This window comes from Equus caballus, chromosome 4, assembly GCF_041296265.1.
Source record: "Equus caballus isolate H_3958 breed thoroughbred chromosome 4, TB-T2T, whole genome shotgun sequence".
Classification (NCBI taxonomy): domain Eukaryota; kingdom Metazoa; phylum Chordata; class Mammalia; order Perissodactyla; family Equidae; genus Equus; species Equus caballus.
Genome location: NC_091687.1, coordinates 106,073,057 through 106,089,859, shown reverse-complemented (window position 1 = coordinate 106,089,859; position 16,803 = coordinate 106,073,057). Strand labels below are relative to the sequence as shown.

Below are 16,803 nucleotides of genomic sequence, written 5' to 3'. Positions count from 1 at the left end.
ATTTGTGTTCTATTTATAAAACATAATTAAAAGATGATGCCAAATAATATTTCATTCCAACTGTTAAAGTACTTGTCACAGGAGGATAAAGTGTGGGAGATAAAAAAAAAAAAAACACACTAGCCAAAGCAAAAATAATAGTCTCCACTATTCTCCAGCACTGTTTCATCTCCCAACCACCAGCTGGACACGCTTTGAAAGGTCATTTTTAAACATAAGAATCACTTATGTTTGGCCTGGTTATATTCTCAAGGCACCTTAAGATGCTTTTATATCTCAAACATGAAAAGTTGTTTAAACTGGAGGATCGTTAAAGGATAGTAGCTGGAGACCTAACTAAAGTAATGAAAAGGAATCACACGCATGCAACTGAGTTTCTAGACTCCTGGGCCCATTTTCATTTCACAGACAACCGAGCAGGACAGTCCCAGCCTCTGTAAAGCCTCCCCGACCCCTGCCCCCAACCCTCAAGCAAGACTGACCACCCGTCCGCTGAACACTTTCTGTTCATCCAAACAAAACTTAACCAGGACTGAACTGTCCCTTAGTTTCCCCCAGGGAGCTGAGATTTCCCCACTTCCCAACTTATGAATGTTCAAAAACAAATGATAAAATGCTTAGACCATGCTCTGTCAAAACAAAACCCTGAGGGACTGAAGTACAGGCTGAGCGATCCAGCTGGTCCCGGGCTGCGGGCAATGCGCCACTGTCAGCGCTGGTCCCCCACCGCTTCACCACGACTGCCCACAGGGTCCCAGGGGCAAGGTGCTTCGCCACTGCTCCTTCCTTTAAGTGAAAAGCCAGCTCCCAGGAAGTGAGTATGTATTCTTTAAAAATGAATTTCCCCCTCGTTCTCACAGCTTTTACACACCGTATGCGGCAGTGATGCTCTTGGAAGGTTCACTTTGCACAGGTGCCCTGGGCCTAGGACATGAGTACAGAATCTTCAGCACCACGAAATAAACAACTGTTTCCATCATTTCTGAATGTTTGGGGAGCCATTTAAAAATATGAACAAGGATAAAAACAAGTCTACAGGTCAAGAATGTTTAGAAAATAATCTGTATCTTAGCTGCACACAAAGGGCAGTGTAAACTAGGCGATGTGGCATCAATTAAGTCACAAACATTCCTACTTCTTATTCTGCAGTCACAACACAGCTCGCTGCTGGAATCCCTCAGTTATGTACGGCAGCCTGCTCTGCAAGGTTTCTGTTAGAATATATGCTGGTAAAAAAATAAATAAATAGACACTTTATAACACGAAAAGTTGCCTTTCCATTTTGGTGCAGTACAAGAACCTTGGGTGTCCAACAGAAAAAGGAGGCAAAGAGAAGAATGAGAGGCAGGTGCAGGAGATAACACCCGTGTGGGCAGGTAAGAAAGACTACTACCTTCATCACCTCCAGTGCCCAATCCCAGCGACACCTAGGCCAAGACGGCCAACCCCTGCTGGCCCCTGGGCAGGAGGAAGCAGGCTTAGCACAGACCAAGTAGAGAGTGGGACCCACTTGGAGGCCCTCTCTCACCTCCACGCCTTTGCTCACACTGTCCCCTCACTCTGGGATGCTTAGATGGCCTTCTTCCTCCGTGGTCACTTGGTTTTCAACTCAGTTAAAACATTTCACGCTCCATAAAGACTTTCCTGATCCCTCCCTCCAACACCCAGAAAAATCAAACTTCTCTTCCTCAGCAGCCCCAGGGCACTTTTCCTGAACCTTTTTTGGAGCACGTGTTATTTTGCAGTTTCTTATTAAAGTGCCTGTCTCTCCCACAAACCTGCCAGCCCCTTGAGAGCAGAGACCTTGCCTCACTTGTGTTCATCCGGCACACGGCCGTACTTAGTAAATATCTGGTGGAAGAGGGGTGGGTGGGTGGGTGGATGAAGAGGGCATGGAGGACAGCATCCCGAAGCAGGGAGAGTTCTGAAGGCAAAAGATATCATCATCCTCTGCCTATGTATAGGGCCACGGCAGAAATGGGAAGACGACCACAAGACACAGCTGCCCTGTGGGTTTCCCATGTCAAATGATGGTGGCGAACAAAGGTCTAGGTGAATCTTTACCCAGGGACGCCAACAGCTCATAATTCATCCGCATCACGTCTCTGTACAGCTCCTTCTGCCGCTTGTCTAGCATGCCCCACTCCTCCCGGCTGAAATACACCGCCACATCCTCAAACACCACCGGGAGCTCCTCAAACACCACGGGAACCTCCTCAAACAGCCCCTCTTCAGAAGGATCCTGCAACAAAGAGCAGCAGTCACTCAGTACGCCTCTCACGTCAGACACCTGGCCTGACACTTTCAGGTCCTTCTCAAGGCCCGTTTCTCCTGGGAAGCTCGCCAAAGGCCCAGATGTACTCTAAGGAATTAGTTTATCCATTCAAAGTCCAAGAAGCAAATCTGCGAGGCCCAGAGTTAGGCGGTAAAAAATGCACTGAAGAACAGGAGTCTTGGTACAGCCTTATGACTGCACCTGTCCTTCACAGTCCTAAGCGGGTGCCTTCTACTCATCGTGACTACACAGGTGACCACCTGCCTGTAGGAGCACTTGCTAAGATTTCCGAGTGGGATGTGAAGGAAGACGAAGAAGTAAAAAGAACCAAAGATGCTTATGTTCAGTTACTAGGTTAACACACAACTTACTGCTGAAGGAATTCAGATTATAAAAGGTTAGACCTGTTTATTAGCTTCTAACACTAAAAAAGGAAGGAACAGGAACATGAAGAGCAATGAGCTTTGTTGCTTTTCTGGATTCAGGAAAAATCTGAACTTAAGATCTTTAGCTAGGCCCTTACGACATTAGGTATGACGACCATCTGACTATTCTCACTGGAATAGTGGAGTGGGTACTGAAAATGATTTTTAGTAAAATCCTACTTATATGGAATAGGTGAGAAGTGGAGAAGCTTCCAGTCACTCAAAGATTCCAGTCAACACAGTTTCCTTACAGGCCAACTTTCCAAAGAATTAAAAATTACAAAATCAGCCTAAGGTGGGAACCAGAGTCTTTTAGGATCCACAGGTGCTGCAGGGAGTGGAGGGGAGCACCGGCGGGCAGCCACAGGCTCTGCGGGGAGGTCGATGCTACAAGAGTTCTTGCACGCGGGACAGGTCCCTTCCCCCGCAGCCTCAGTTTTCTCTCAACAAGATGAGTCTATCAGCTTGCTCGACCAGCCTCAGAGCAGCGTTAGAAACATTACGTAAGAGAACATGTGTGAAGAAACTCTGCAGCGTTTAAAAGCGCTATATGATTCCATAAAGATGAATTTTTTTTAAAAATTGATTATTTATTGAGTCCTATGGTTGTTTGGCATTCTGGATAAAGCTTATTGTTCTGAATTTAGGTGTTTCCTTTATACCAGAAGTTAGAACGTTCTGTTCCACTAATTATGTTTTATTATCTGCAAAAAGGAGATGATAATAGGGCTGTTGCCTTAACTAAATGAGGTAATACAGGTAAAGCACTTAAAACAATGTCTCTTACATTGTAAGCACGTTAGCCTGAGACCACTACAATGCTAGCAGCAAGTACCGCTATTCTGACTTTCTCATCATCGTCATGCAACACATGTTGTTCTCAGTACGGAATCCCTCCCCGTGAGACACAGCCATCATTACAAACATTTTACCTGGCCGCAGGGTTCAGCAGAGTCATTAAACAAAATGTGACAGTTTGAAGAGCTGTGGATGGCATCAGTGACGTCTTTTTGCCTCAAATCGGAAATGCAGTCTAGAAACAAGGCAGGAATTGCTCCATTCCCCCCAGGGTCCTCCAGTTCAGCTCTTGAGTTGGGCAGGAGCTGGGCCACATTATCGTAGGCTCCCAGAGGCCCTGGCGGGTACAACATGGGATAATCCGCAGTGAAGAGGTGCTCCGGGCTGGCCAACACATCTCCGGATGCATTTCGGATGCTCTGGAAACGGGCTGCCCAGATGGGGTCCCGTGCAGCCAAGGCATTGACGCAGAACATATGAGCTTTGCTCTTGGCGTGGTATTTGAGAGTCTCCACCTTGAACGGCCCTGTATAACCTTCTATTAATCTTGACCGTTTGTCCCTCACAGATGGGTATTCTCGGCAAGCAGAGCAGAAGAGAGCCGTCTGCTCCTCATTCACCACCAACCACGGGAACTGCACGAACCATGACTTCTGGATAGACCGGGGTTTCAAGGGTTTCTTGCTCTTTCCGGCACAGCCGACCTCGATGTTGCCATTCTCTGCAGTGAAGTGGGAAAGACACACTCTCTTCTGAGGTGGCAGGTATAGCCCAGCTTCTCTGGCTGGACCTGGCACATCCATTTCTTCCATGTAGCCCATCTCGTTTTTTCCTTTAGAGAAAAGAGACAAACGGACTTGTCTGAAATCCTACAGTTAGAGCCATTGCAACTCGTGGAGGCTCTCAGATATATCAAATATGAAAACTGGCAACCACACACACACACGACACAGCCTCTACTCGAATTCGCTTCTTTCAGTCCCCCCAACTCCCCAGGTCCACCCCACCTAACCCAGAAGAAAATCAAATGAGCTTTAAACAAACCTTTTTTCTTTTTTTCAAATTTAAAGGACAGGTACAGTAGGCCAAAAGATCTTTGCAATTTGACCTCTGCAACCTAAGATAGCGGCACAATCTTTCAGATTTATTTATGGATAAGAACTTATTTATGGATAAGAACACTGAACTAATAGAATACAGGGTTAAAAAAGATAATTAAAGCCAAATACTGCGACTCCATACTCAGCAGGAATCCCCTTCTTTGGGGCCTCTGCACTTCCTTCATGTACATTTGGGGCAAGACAGTAACCTACCTCCCAGGTCCCCAGAGAGCTCTCCTTAAGCTGCAATCCATCTTTGCACAACTTCCACCCAGGGGTGCCACTGCAGCCCTCAAGAGAAACACAAGCCTAAGTCCTCTCTCATACCACAGCCCTTCAAAGAGGTGAAAACTCTCACAAACTAAGATTTTTCTTCTTCAAGCTAAACTAGAAGTTTCTTTATTCACTCCGTAGTTGAAATGCAGCTCAGACGACTCTAACTCCTCTAGAGCCATTTCTTATGCATCGACATAAGGTCAGATGCCCAACGGCCAAGGACTCAATAGTATCTGCTCCCTGCCAACAGATCAGTCGACAAAACTGAAGCCAACCCCAGGAGCACAAAGCCGCTAATAAAGAGCCAGTAGGCTCAAAATTAAGAGCCCAGCATGGGAAAACAAAACAAAATGAATTAGTAGCTATGAAGTCCAGGGCTCCTCATGGTCCCTCTGAGATAGACCACCAGGGAGGGCAAACTTCCATGATGCGATTCACACAGGAGCTTGTTCCCACCCACCGCTTCTTCCACAGCAGGGGCTGGGTTAACTCAGTCATCTTACACAACGACAAGATGCCATTTGGCCTGGCTCTAGCCAAGCCCGTCCCCAAACAGGCCAGGCTTATCAAAGGAGGAAAGCAAAGATAAATCCCCAGAACACAGCAGACACTCCCTCATTCTTTCATCCATTCACTCAATGATTATCTACCGTGCAACTACCACGTGCCAGGCATTGTTCTTGGCACTGGGAACACAGCAATGAATAAGACAAAGTCATGCCTTCCTGGAACTCAAAATACATAATTATAAACAATCATATACTCTTGGGTAGAAATGAAATAGAGGGAGATGAGAGGTTGGAGAATGATGACGGGACAGGTGTGTATATTTTAGATCAGGTGACAGCGGGAGAAGAGCGTTTGTGTGTCAGCTGGTAGAGAACAGGGAGAAGCAGAGGATGAGACAGGAGTCCTCGTGCCCAGCCTCCTGCCCCCTCTCCAGCTAAGGCCCCTCCTCCTGGGTGGGTCCACACTCACCTGGCTGGTAGCTCAGGAGATCCCTCTGGCCCTGGACATTGCCTAGCCATGGCTCTGGCCCTTGCTCAAACTTACAGAACAGCTCTGGGTTGGCAACAGTTGGTCCTGAGTCAGGAACAGAGAAAGGCACTATGAGGTCCTGGATCCAGGTCACCACATTAAGGAGGGTCTGTCTGTGACATGCTCTCAGCATTGTAAGATAAATGGTCAGGAAGGCAAGTAGGAATCTCAATGGTTTAATACGTGATTTAGAAACTCAGACACCTGTGAGGCCCCTAAAAGAATGGGAGACGAAGTGACAGCAATGAGGGGCACAAGTGAGGCTTGTAGGTATGAAGACTATTGGTTCAGAACAGACTCACAAACTCAAATACTGAGAGGGGCCAGACCAGTAATACAACTGAAGAAACCAGCCGGGGGCGGAGGCTGGGGCACCTGGAGGACTCACACCTGTGCGTGGGGACAGCTGCTGTGCCACGCCAGGAGCGGCTGCCATGTGGAACACGGGCTCAGCCCCGCCAGGCTGTCTCACTTTTCAAGAGAAGCCGGAAATCATATTTGCATGTGAAAACTCCCAGCGGTTAAATATTGACAACTTATTTAAATATTTCAAGGAAGCCAAACAAAAGTGATGACAGCAAAACAACAAAAAGGTGTGGGCCAAATCTGGCCCACAAGCTGCTGCTTCTGGTTTAAAAGAACCAGTAGTTTGTTTCAAACCGTTTTTAGTAGGCAGGGAAAGAAGACCCAACCCAGCCACAATCCTTCCAACCACAGGGATCTGAGACCGTGGCTCCCATAACCCTTAGACGAGGGCCAAGACGAAAGGAGAAATGAAAGGCAGGGCAGATGGTCACCAAATTGAAATCAGAAAACAGTACACACATGTTGAAACACAATCACCTCTGTCCATGGTACAGAGGTCTACCCATAGAAGCAGAGAAAGGACATTCAGAAATAGAAAAGGGCCCACCCCGGCGGCCTAGTGGTTAAGTTTGGCCCGCTCTGCTGCAGCAGCCCAGGTTTGGTTCCCAGGCACAGACCTACACCACTTCTCTGTCAGTGGGCATGCTGTCACAGCAGCTCACATACAAAAAAGGGAAGATTGGCAGCCGATGTTAACCCTGGGAGAATCTTCCTCACAAAAAAACAAACGAAAATAGAAAAGATGAAAAATACCTACACGGGCACTGAGTTTTAAGCTGTTTTATCTCATTAAACCTCTACAACAACCCTATGAAGAAGGACACCAAAGCTTAAAAAGGCTAAAGGGCGTGGCTAAGGCAAAGGAGCATCACGTGGTGGAGAGGGGCTGAGACCAGATTTCCGCACTCCCGATCTGATGCTCCTCCTCCCTCCGCTCACTACCTCCAGTGTCCTATGGGCACTGAAACAGTATCCACCTTGCAGCTCCAAAGACCACAGGCGGGGCTTTCCACCTGGCACCTTGGGGTATCCTGAGGCATTGAGGTCTAGCCTAGACATGCCCAATTTCCCCACTGCTCTTGGCCACTTTAAGGTAGAAGAGAAAGGGTGGTGTGTGAACCCATGTGCAGTGAAGTTAGATATGAGATGAACAGATGAACAGTACAAAGATGCCTGGAAAACATGGTGGGATTCCAGAAAAGTCTCATGTATGTCATGGTCTGGGTACAGTTGGGAATGCTGATCCAGATTCAGGGCTGGAGGAAGTGCACAGGAACCCATACCCAGTGGCGCCACCAGCTTGTCAGAACCACAGATTTCCTTCTGTTGCTGACTCAGCAGCATCCATTCCTCTTGAAGCAAGTACACTGTGATGTCATCGAATGTCACAGGAGCCTGAAAGGAAAAATGACACCAGCTAAGCACCAACTTCTTCCTGGGATTAGTCTTTCACACCTGTGTTCACGACCACCTGAGGGCACCCCTACTCTGGGAGAGTATCAGATCTGCGGGGGTTGGGGCATTGTCAATCTACATACAAGACCTACACTTATGCTTCTCGCCACCTGGGTACAAGTCACAGTGGGAATGAGACTCGCTCTTCTAGGAAGGGCCACACACTGAAACAACGGTCATACAGAAGGCTGACTCAAGAATTTCATAACCCTTTCCTGGCATGCTCTTCACCTACCTTCCCACAGGACCCATTCCTTCTCACCCAGTGCCTCGGCAACAACTTATGGCACATTCTTTTGCAAAATCTTGAACATGGTAAATCTTCACTTAGGAAGATGTATCTGATTTTTAGAAATAGTCGAAAGTCATTCAGAACTATGTCTGCAAGTGAAGTTGATGATCAAGACAGGCAAAGCTTTAGAGCTGAGAACTACATCCCCTGGGGCTTGAAAAGTGGCTATGTTCCACCAAAAAAGGCATGAGCGGTTTCGGACAATGTTTTGGGGAGTTCTGGATTAAGATGGCAGATTGAACAAGTACACTGAATTTTGCTTCCTCCTTGTGAATTTAAAAGACATTCTCCTCCCCCCAAAACTCCAAAACAAAACACCCCTTAGAATGGGGAACAATGAGGGGACAACAGTAATAAAATTTTAGAAGTTGAAAAGTTGAAAAGATAAAAAAGTAACAACTGAGGGGCTGGCTTGGTGGCATAGTGAAGTTCACATGCTCCGTTTTGGCAGCCTGGGGTTCGCCGGTTCGAATCCTGGGCATGGACGTATGCACTGCTCATCAAGTCACACTGTGGTGGCATCCCACATACAAACTAGAGGAACACTGATGCAGACGTTAGCTCAGGGACAATCTTCTTCAAGCAAAAAGAGGAAGATTGACAACAGATGTTAGCTCAGGGCCAATCTTCCTCAGATCCAAGAAAACAGAATCCCCATCCCACAGTGGGCAAACTGAGAAACAACCCAACTTGTACCACTAAATCTTCAAAATGCTCAGGATCTGACAGCACAGCAAACCTCTAGCCTGGGAGTGAAGGCAGAGAGGCTGAAATAATTGAGGAATTGGAGAAAGCTGTTCCCCCACAAATGCCTGCCCAGAGTCTCCTACACGAGTCTCCGAGTTGACAAGCCCTCCTTTCCACGTGCTCAGAGCTTCCAGTTAGAAGGTTGGCTTTCCTCTGTTAAGTGTTAGCAAACAACTGGCCTACCAGACATCTGAGCTCTACCAGGGCTGAAAGAAACCAAAACAGATGGGGGGTGGACTAAGGAAATGAAGGGGAAGCAGCGAGAAGATTAAAAAAAAAAAACAACTGGGGCCAGCCTGGGGGAGCAGCGGTTAAGTTTGCACTCAGCTTTGGCAGCCTGGGGTTCGCAGGTTCGGATCCTGGGTGCAGACCTAGCACCACTCATCAAGCTGTGCTGTGGTGGTGCCCCACATAGAAAATAGAGGAAGATAGGCACAGATCTTAGCACAGGGACAATCTTCCTCACCAAAAAAAAAACCAAACAACAACAACTATCATTAATAGCCACAAAACAAAGTTATAAAAGAAATAATCAGAAAAGAAAATAGTCAGAAAACTCCTTGTTGTTTGTCCTTTTTAATTTCACACCACAAACCTTTATGACCGAATCAAATAAATAAATAAAAATTACCAAGAAAAAAGAAATTCCTGACCTGCAAAGAAAAATAACATTTTGGGAAAATAGCATCCTTGGAGCTAAGTATAAGTCCTTCCAAAATGACAACTCTAAAGGGGACACACTCATTTCCATTTATAACAAGTTCTAGTATGTTTGTTTAAAATTGCCTTGTAACTTTATACTCAAATTTCAAGCACATGAAATATCTATTTTAACTTCAACAGTGAAGTGTCTCGAGAAAAACAACACAGATAATTCTTATCAATTGCTACTGAATTGTCTATTTAAAAGATAATTTGAATCCCACAACTAGAAGGACCTGCAACTAAGATATACAACTGTGTACAGGGGGGGTTTGGGGAGATAAAGCAGAAAAAAAAAAAGAAAGAAAGGTTGGCAACAGTTGTTAGCCCAGGTGCCAATCTTTAAATAAATAAATAAATAAATAATAATTTGAGTATTTTTCTTTTGAGTCAATACATATTCACTGCAGAAAATTTAGACAATAAGCAGAAAATATGTTTTAAGATCATCTACAATCCCTTACTGAAAAAGAATTACTACTAACATTTGGTATGTAACCTTCCAGTCTTTTGTCTATGAATGTGTAAGAAAGAAGTTTTAAAAACAAAAATGGAATTGTACTGCCAAATGTGTATGTTTTAAATAACTATTTGCTCTCAGTGTCTTCCAAAGCAAAATGCGATTATATTTCCAAAGACTTACAGGAGGATGGGCCCTGCTAAAAGAAGGCAGTCAGACAGGAAAGGGTACACAAGACATGGCCTAGGGAGAGCCAACGTGGGTGCGGGGAGGGAGAACCCTCAAGATTGCGCTGAAGCCAGAACCAGCAAGATGACTGTACACCAGGACAAGAGGGCAAGCTGTTCCAACTGGGGCAGGTTAAAAGATTTGTGACCAGGGAAAGCAGGGCTCCCTATTCGCACCCACTCATGCTTCCCCCTAGAGGGAACAGGTGGGCATAATTAGAGCCAATGGCCCCATCACTGTAGCTCCCCAAGGATGAAGAGAGTGGCCAGGACAGAATGTGTGGATAATAAAGAAGTGTCTTCCCAACAAGACTAATTCCCCTGACACTTGGTACCTCCTTTTTAACCAGTATCATGGCAAGAGCATTCTGATTCCAGTTGACTGCAGTATAAAGAAAACACAAATCTGCTTGACTTGAATAAGAGGAGTTCCTAATCTATATATAAAGCAAAGATTCCCACTTTCTACAGGGTAGAGCTCTGACTTCTCAGCCCAGCACAAAGTCCCCTCAGCCTGAATCTAACCCACCTTCCTAACCTTAGCTCCAGTTATTGCCACACCTGGAATCTCTACTACAGCCAGATTAGTGTAATTCTAATGACTGGTTGTATCTTGCGCTTTTCCTCCCTCTACACATCCAATCTCTAGATTCCAAACTCTGCCCATTTCCTCCCACCAACGAAGTCTACCCACCCACGAAGTTCCTAGTCACACTCCATCCCTTTCATGAGGGCCTAACCACCTAATCATGTGGCCCATGACTTTCTCCTTCCCCTGAGCAAGGAAGGCTTTCATCCCTCGTGGAGCCTGGTACTCAGGAAGCCTATGGCTTATTTTATAACCCCCTTCACCATCACCTCCCAGCTCCCCACCACCAGGTTATACAGAAAAGTACTTCCTAGGCACTTAATTTTTTTCATTCAACTTATTTATTACTATATTTCTATGTGCTTGGTGCATCGTGACCCTAAGATATGAAAAACACCATCTCTATTGTGAAGGAGATTAAAATCTATCTGGAGGGGACAGACAACTATGATACAAATGCAATAACAGAATTGTGTCCAGAGATAAATGAGAAGGAAGTGATCCTTCTATGGGAAAGACAGAGGGGGCCAGGAACCAGAATCACTGAGGCAATAAATACATGCACAAATAACTTCACATCAGCCCTCTTTTGGCAGCACCAACAGACTCCCAGAGGGCACACCAGGGCCTGACTGCAGTCCTCTTCCCAGCACCCATGCCTTGCAGCAAAAGTGCTCCTGCAGTGACACTACTTTATGAGTTATTCATTCAAAAAATACTGAGAACCTAGCAAATGCCAGGGGCTGCTCCACTGTTCAGCTGGGGATACAGCAGAGAGCAACGTCAACAAACATGTAAACAAAGAGATAAATGTGAGACTTCTGTAGAGTGATAAGAGCTGGAAAGAAAATAAAACAGGATGAGATAGGGTGATGGGGAAAAGTCTTTGATCTCTATCCATCCTTCTGCCAATGACAGGCAAGATACCCCACACGCAGTCCAACGGGCCAAGATTGCTTTTAGTTAATAAATATCACAAAATAGCACCAAAAGGAAGATTCTAATAACAGACCATGCCACTGTCTCAAGTGGACCCCTAGTCTCCAGCTTTGAGCCAAAACTGAGATTCAGAATAGAGCCGTAGAAGAGAAGAGCCATTCCACCCAGGCCTTAGTTATTGTCATTCATTTGCAATACATCTTACACTGCCAGTTTATTTTGCAATCACTTTATTTCATCTTTGGATAACGTTCTCATTTCCCAGGTAAGAAAAATGATGCACTTGAGAAGGGTGAGCACCTTTTTGAAGCACCCTGCAAATAAGAGCAAAATCAGGAGTGAAATTCCCAGCCCCCAGGGCTTTCAATTAGTGCTCCGGCCTGAAAGACATCAAATTTCTCCTCCACCTCTCAAAATGTCTGTATTTCTCTCTTCTCCCATTAAAGACTCAGAAAACCTATAACTGAACAGAATTGCTTGAAATCAACCTCAAATCACTAACTCCAATTTTCAATGCCAATTGTTTATAACCCTTCTGCCTCACATTTTGCTCCCCCTCATCCAAACTCAGCTTCAATCTAAACTAATGTGGATATTACCTGAGGGTAAGGACCACTTCCTTTACTTTTTTGGCATCCCCTACAGTGCTTAACATGTGGCTGGCACACAGCTGACTTTCAGTCTTCCTTTAGTTAGGTTCTGTTGAACTTTATTGTCTTGGACTGTTTCCTTAGTAGGTTGTTTCATCTGGAAAATGCATCACTGTAGCTTGGGGCAGGGGGGCAGTACAGAAGAGACGCTTAAGCAAGGAGTAACTTCTTTTGTAATTCAGAGTCCTTCCCAGTCTTTCCAGGAAAAACTACAGCATCAAATTAATCTCATCATCCTTTCTCTCTTTTGTCTGTGGGACAACCTTTCCAGGCTTATCCAAGTCATTGAAGTGAAAACTGCAAGAGAGCTAATTGAAGAAAGTGGTCATTTCACATTTATCTTTGTACTTCTAGCCTCTGGTTCAAAGTGAATGACAGCTCACAGATGTTTATTAAATGAACAACAACAAAAATTTTAAAGGAGGGACTCAGTCAGCACTCCAAAACCTCTGATGAGGTAATTTCCTGTGTGCCCAAGAAGAAAAAGTCCTCAAGAACGGGTGGCAAAGAACACCAAGACCTTAGGTCTAACAGGCTATCAGTCTCCAAGTCAAGCGCCTACAAGCACGCTGGTCTTTGCTGACACTGCCTTGGTGCTCCAGCAATCCTGTCAAACCCACTTAACTCTACCTTCAAGTAGCTTTTCCCACCTTTTCTTCCAACTCACAGCCTGCTGCTCAAAGCCTGAGGCAAGTTTATGAAACACGCTTCTAAGCAATGCTCAGATACTCCATGAAGCAGATAAGCTGGAAACTGAAGTCGGCAAGAAATATGTCAGATGCCTTTTGCTTTTCTTCTTAACCCTGTCTTAAGAAGCGGGATGTAGGTAGGACCAAGCCCTCACCCTTCCTCTCGGTGATGCTACCCCTTGGCTCCCACTGGGGTCTTATTCAGCCTGAAACGCTTAAAACAAGTTGGGCCTCTTCAAAAAACGCCAACGGTGGTGTGGGAAAACAGGGAGCACTTTCGCATCACTACACTGAGCGGGGTCACCCAGCCCTGCATCAACCGAGTTGTCACTTGGCGAAGGGCGGCTGGCCAAGCCGGAGACGGAGCGGAGCCGGGAGGCTGCGCAGCACTCGGAACCAGGAGTCCGCTCCTCCCTGCGCCCCCGCCCAGAGGCTGCTGCCCAAGCGCAGAGGAAGAGGCGGCGGGCGAGCGGGCGAGTCCTTCCCTGCAAGGCTGGCTCATCTGCGGGGACTCCGCCCGTACCGCCCGCCTCGCCGGAGCCCAGATCAGGGATCTACGGGAAGGGGATGGGCGGCCCCAGGGCCCTTCCAGGCCTACCTTCCCCGACTCCCTGGGCTCCATGGCCCCGCTTTCGGTGCCCCGTGCTGACCCAGCCACTGCCTCCCGGCCGCCCCCTCCCCCCGCGGCCAGGCCCGAGGAAGCCGCAGCCGCGACCACCTTGGCGACGGGAGCCCCTGAAGGGGAGACCGCCCCGGCGGGGAGGTAACGCGGCCAGCCGGGAACTGGATCTCCCACGTCGTGGGGGCGGGAGCGCTGGCGGAGCCGGGAGAAGCGCGCAGCTGGGACTATCGTCGTGCCGAGCGAGCCGCTTTACGACAGCTGCCTAGCACGAGGCAGCGGGGCATCACGGGAAGCGTAGTCCGGCCTCAGTAGGCGGCTCTCAAAGCTGCTATTGGCTCCCGGAATGTTGGGTCCTGATTGGACGCCGAGCAGCTCTCTCTGCCCTTCCCGCCACCCTCCTGGGTGATAGTTCTTAGATAAAGTCCCTTCGACGCTCTCCCAGACCCTGCAATAGGGCAAAGCACTCTAATTAGGCTATGAGATCCCTCCGTTCTTGCGTTTGTTCCCTCGCATTTTTAGGGCCAGTGTTAACCTCGAAGGTTCCAGACTTTATTTGATCAAGGAGGGTAATACTTTTCTTACATTCCTTCAAAAAGCATCATTGGTTGCCTACTATGTGCCAGGCACTGTGCAAGGTTTGGGAATGTAACACAGTTGAATGCAACAAAATCCTTGCCGTCAATGAACTCATAGTCTATTGGGGAAACAGATAATTACAAAACAAAGAGACAAGTGCAATGAAAGAGGTGAGCAGAAGACCGTAATAAAGCATGCTGTCACTTTAGAGTGCAGTGATGGGAAGATATGGGGTGGTTAGTAAGGATTTCCTGAGGAAGTGGTGCCTGAGCGGAATTAAAACAAGAGGTAGGAACTAGCCAAGTAAAGGAGGTGCTATGGACGGAATAGTACCACCGCACACTAAAAAAATTCGCATGTTGAAGCCCTAACCCCAGTGTGATGGTATTTAGATGTGGGGCCTTTGGGAAGTCATTAGGTTTAGATGAGGACAGGAGGGTGCGGCTTTCATGATACGATTAGTGCCCGTATAAGAAGAGACACTGGAGAGCTTACTCTCTCTGCCATGTGAGGAAATAGTGAGAAGGCAGCTGGCTGTAGGCCAGGAAGAGAGTCCTTATCAGAACCTGACTGTTCTAGCTCCTTGATCTCAAACTTACAACCTCCAGAACTGTGAGAAAATGGATTTTTGTTATTTAAGCCACCTGGTCTATTTTGTTGTGGCAGCCCAAGCCAGCTCAGACAGACAACTGGGCATAAGAAAGAGCGTGAGCAAAGCCAAAGAGACAAGCAAATGGTGCAGGGACAGTGTGTAAGACAGGAAGTTATGGGAAATGACGCTGGGGAGATACACAGTGGCTGGATGTGGAAGGGAGAGTTTGCTACATTAAGGAATTTGAAATGCATTTTAAGTTGGTGAACGGTATAAGAAAATTTGCACTTTGGTTGGATCAGTCGTATTGCAGAGTAGAGGGTGAATTTAAGGGAGAAAAGACTAGAAAAGAGAAGACCACACTATAAAAATATACTTGCTCCCCTTTCTTCTCTTATCTTCTTTAAGAGATATAAAATTATATAAAGTAATAATTATAACAATTTAGTTTGTAGTATATATGGATGTAATAGTATAATAATAATAGTACCAGTAAGACTCAATGTATTTTTACATGTGTACCATGTAATCACCACCCAGATCAGATATAGAAAATTTCCAGCACTCTAGAAAGCTCTTTTGTGGCCCTCTCCCCACTATGTATGCATAGAAGTAAAACTACAGAAAGTAAAGAAGTGATTATTATAAAGTTTGCAAGAAAATTAACTTTAGGGGAGAGGGAGGCATGTGCGTTTGGGAAGGGACACAGAAGTTTCCGGCATGAGAACAGTGTTCTGTTTCTAGACTTAGACGGTGGTGACCCAGATGCTTGTTTTACAATTATTCATTAAACTGTGCATTTATTTTTTATGCATTTTTATGTATGTGTGTTTTAAGTCACAATGCAAAATTTTAAATAAGAAGAAATATAGTTTATATTTTTAAAGTTTTATTAATACATATTGCCATAACGATTGGTAAACATTTGATTATCACCCTTGGGTAGGTCCCAAATAACCGTTTTTCCTTGTATGACCCTGCTTTCCTAGCCAGGGTTGAATAGAACTAAACTCAGTAGGGCCAATAAGAAAACCTTCTTTAGAAACGTGAGGAAGATTCAATCCTTCTTAATATTTGACCTTGTATTAGGCAGCTCAGGCTGCCAAAACAATGTACCATAGCCTGTATGGCTTAAATAGAGACGATCACTTCCTTACTGTTTTGCAGGCTAGAAGTCCCAGATCAGAGTGCCCGCATGGTTGGTTTCTGGCGAGATCTCTCTTCCTGGCTTATAGACAGACACCAACTCACTGTGTGCCTTCACGACCTCTTCTTGTGTGCACTTGGGGTGCGGGGGGGGGGTGTCTCTTCTTATAGGGACACTAATCCTATCAGGGCTACACCCTTATGACATCATTTAACCTTAGTTACCTCCTTAAAGACCCTATTTCCAAATACAGTCACATTGGGGTTTAAGGCGTGAACATATGGATTTAGGAGCACACAATTCAGTCAACAGCCTTGTATGCTTTGACCAGCTACCTTCTGCCAGATTCACTCCTTGGTAGGTGAGTCTGCATTTGTGAGAAAGACGCATGTGAAAAGAGGAGAAGACAGAGAGAGGACTCCAGATGGCCTTCCAACCGCTGGCTCCGGGGCCCAGCTGTATCACTACCTTGGAGAGCTATAGTTCCACCCGTGAGTTATCCCTGTATTCTTATAACAAATTCTCGTTTTTGAGTAAAAAAATTGGAGGTGAAATAATTGAGACAGCTAAGATAGATGTTCTTTTGACAAGTTTTTCTGTGAAAAGGTGCAGAAAAATGGGCAGAATCTAGAGGAAAATGTGTGGTCAGGCAAGGGGCTAAGCTGTGAGACAGAAGGCCATGTTTCTGTGTTGATGGGACGGGAACTGCAGATTCTGCAAAGATAGAATGAAGCCAGGACCCAAGTCCTTGAGAGGGCAGTAGGGGCTAGGACCAGAGTATAGAGGGCCTTTCCAGGAGTGAGGACACTTCTAGATGATACCAGGAGGGAAGAAGGAG

The 16,803-nt window shown here is 46.2% G+C and overlaps 1 protein-coding gene across 3 annotated transcripts in view; it reads right to left on the bottom strand.

Annotated features, from left to right (window-relative positions):
- The window catches only part of ZNF862 (zinc finger protein 862), a 34,127-nt gene extending 20,192 nt beyond the window's left edge, over window positions 1-13,935 (bottom strand). Inside the window, exons 1-5 of one of the 3 annotated variants that reach the window (XM_014739316.3) lie at window positions 13,627-13,935; window positions 7,562-7,673; window positions 5,853-5,957; window positions 3,633-4,330; window positions 2,065-2,242 (exon numbers count right to left, since the gene is read on the bottom strand). In XM_014739316.3, the coding sequence (XP_014594802.1) occupies window positions 2,065-2,242; window positions 3,633-4,330; window positions 5,853-5,957; window positions 7,562-7,673; window positions 13,627-13,650 (1,117 nt within the window). In that variant the 5' untranslated portion in view covers window positions 13,651-13,935. The remainder of the gene's footprint in view (window positions 1-2,064; window positions 2,243-3,632; window positions 4,331-5,852; window positions 5,958-7,561; window positions 7,674-13,626) is intronic. The other 2 variants (XM_070265181.1, XM_070265182.1) reach the window with 2 other exon arrangements.
- Window positions 13,936-16,803: the final 2,868 nt, after the last annotated feature.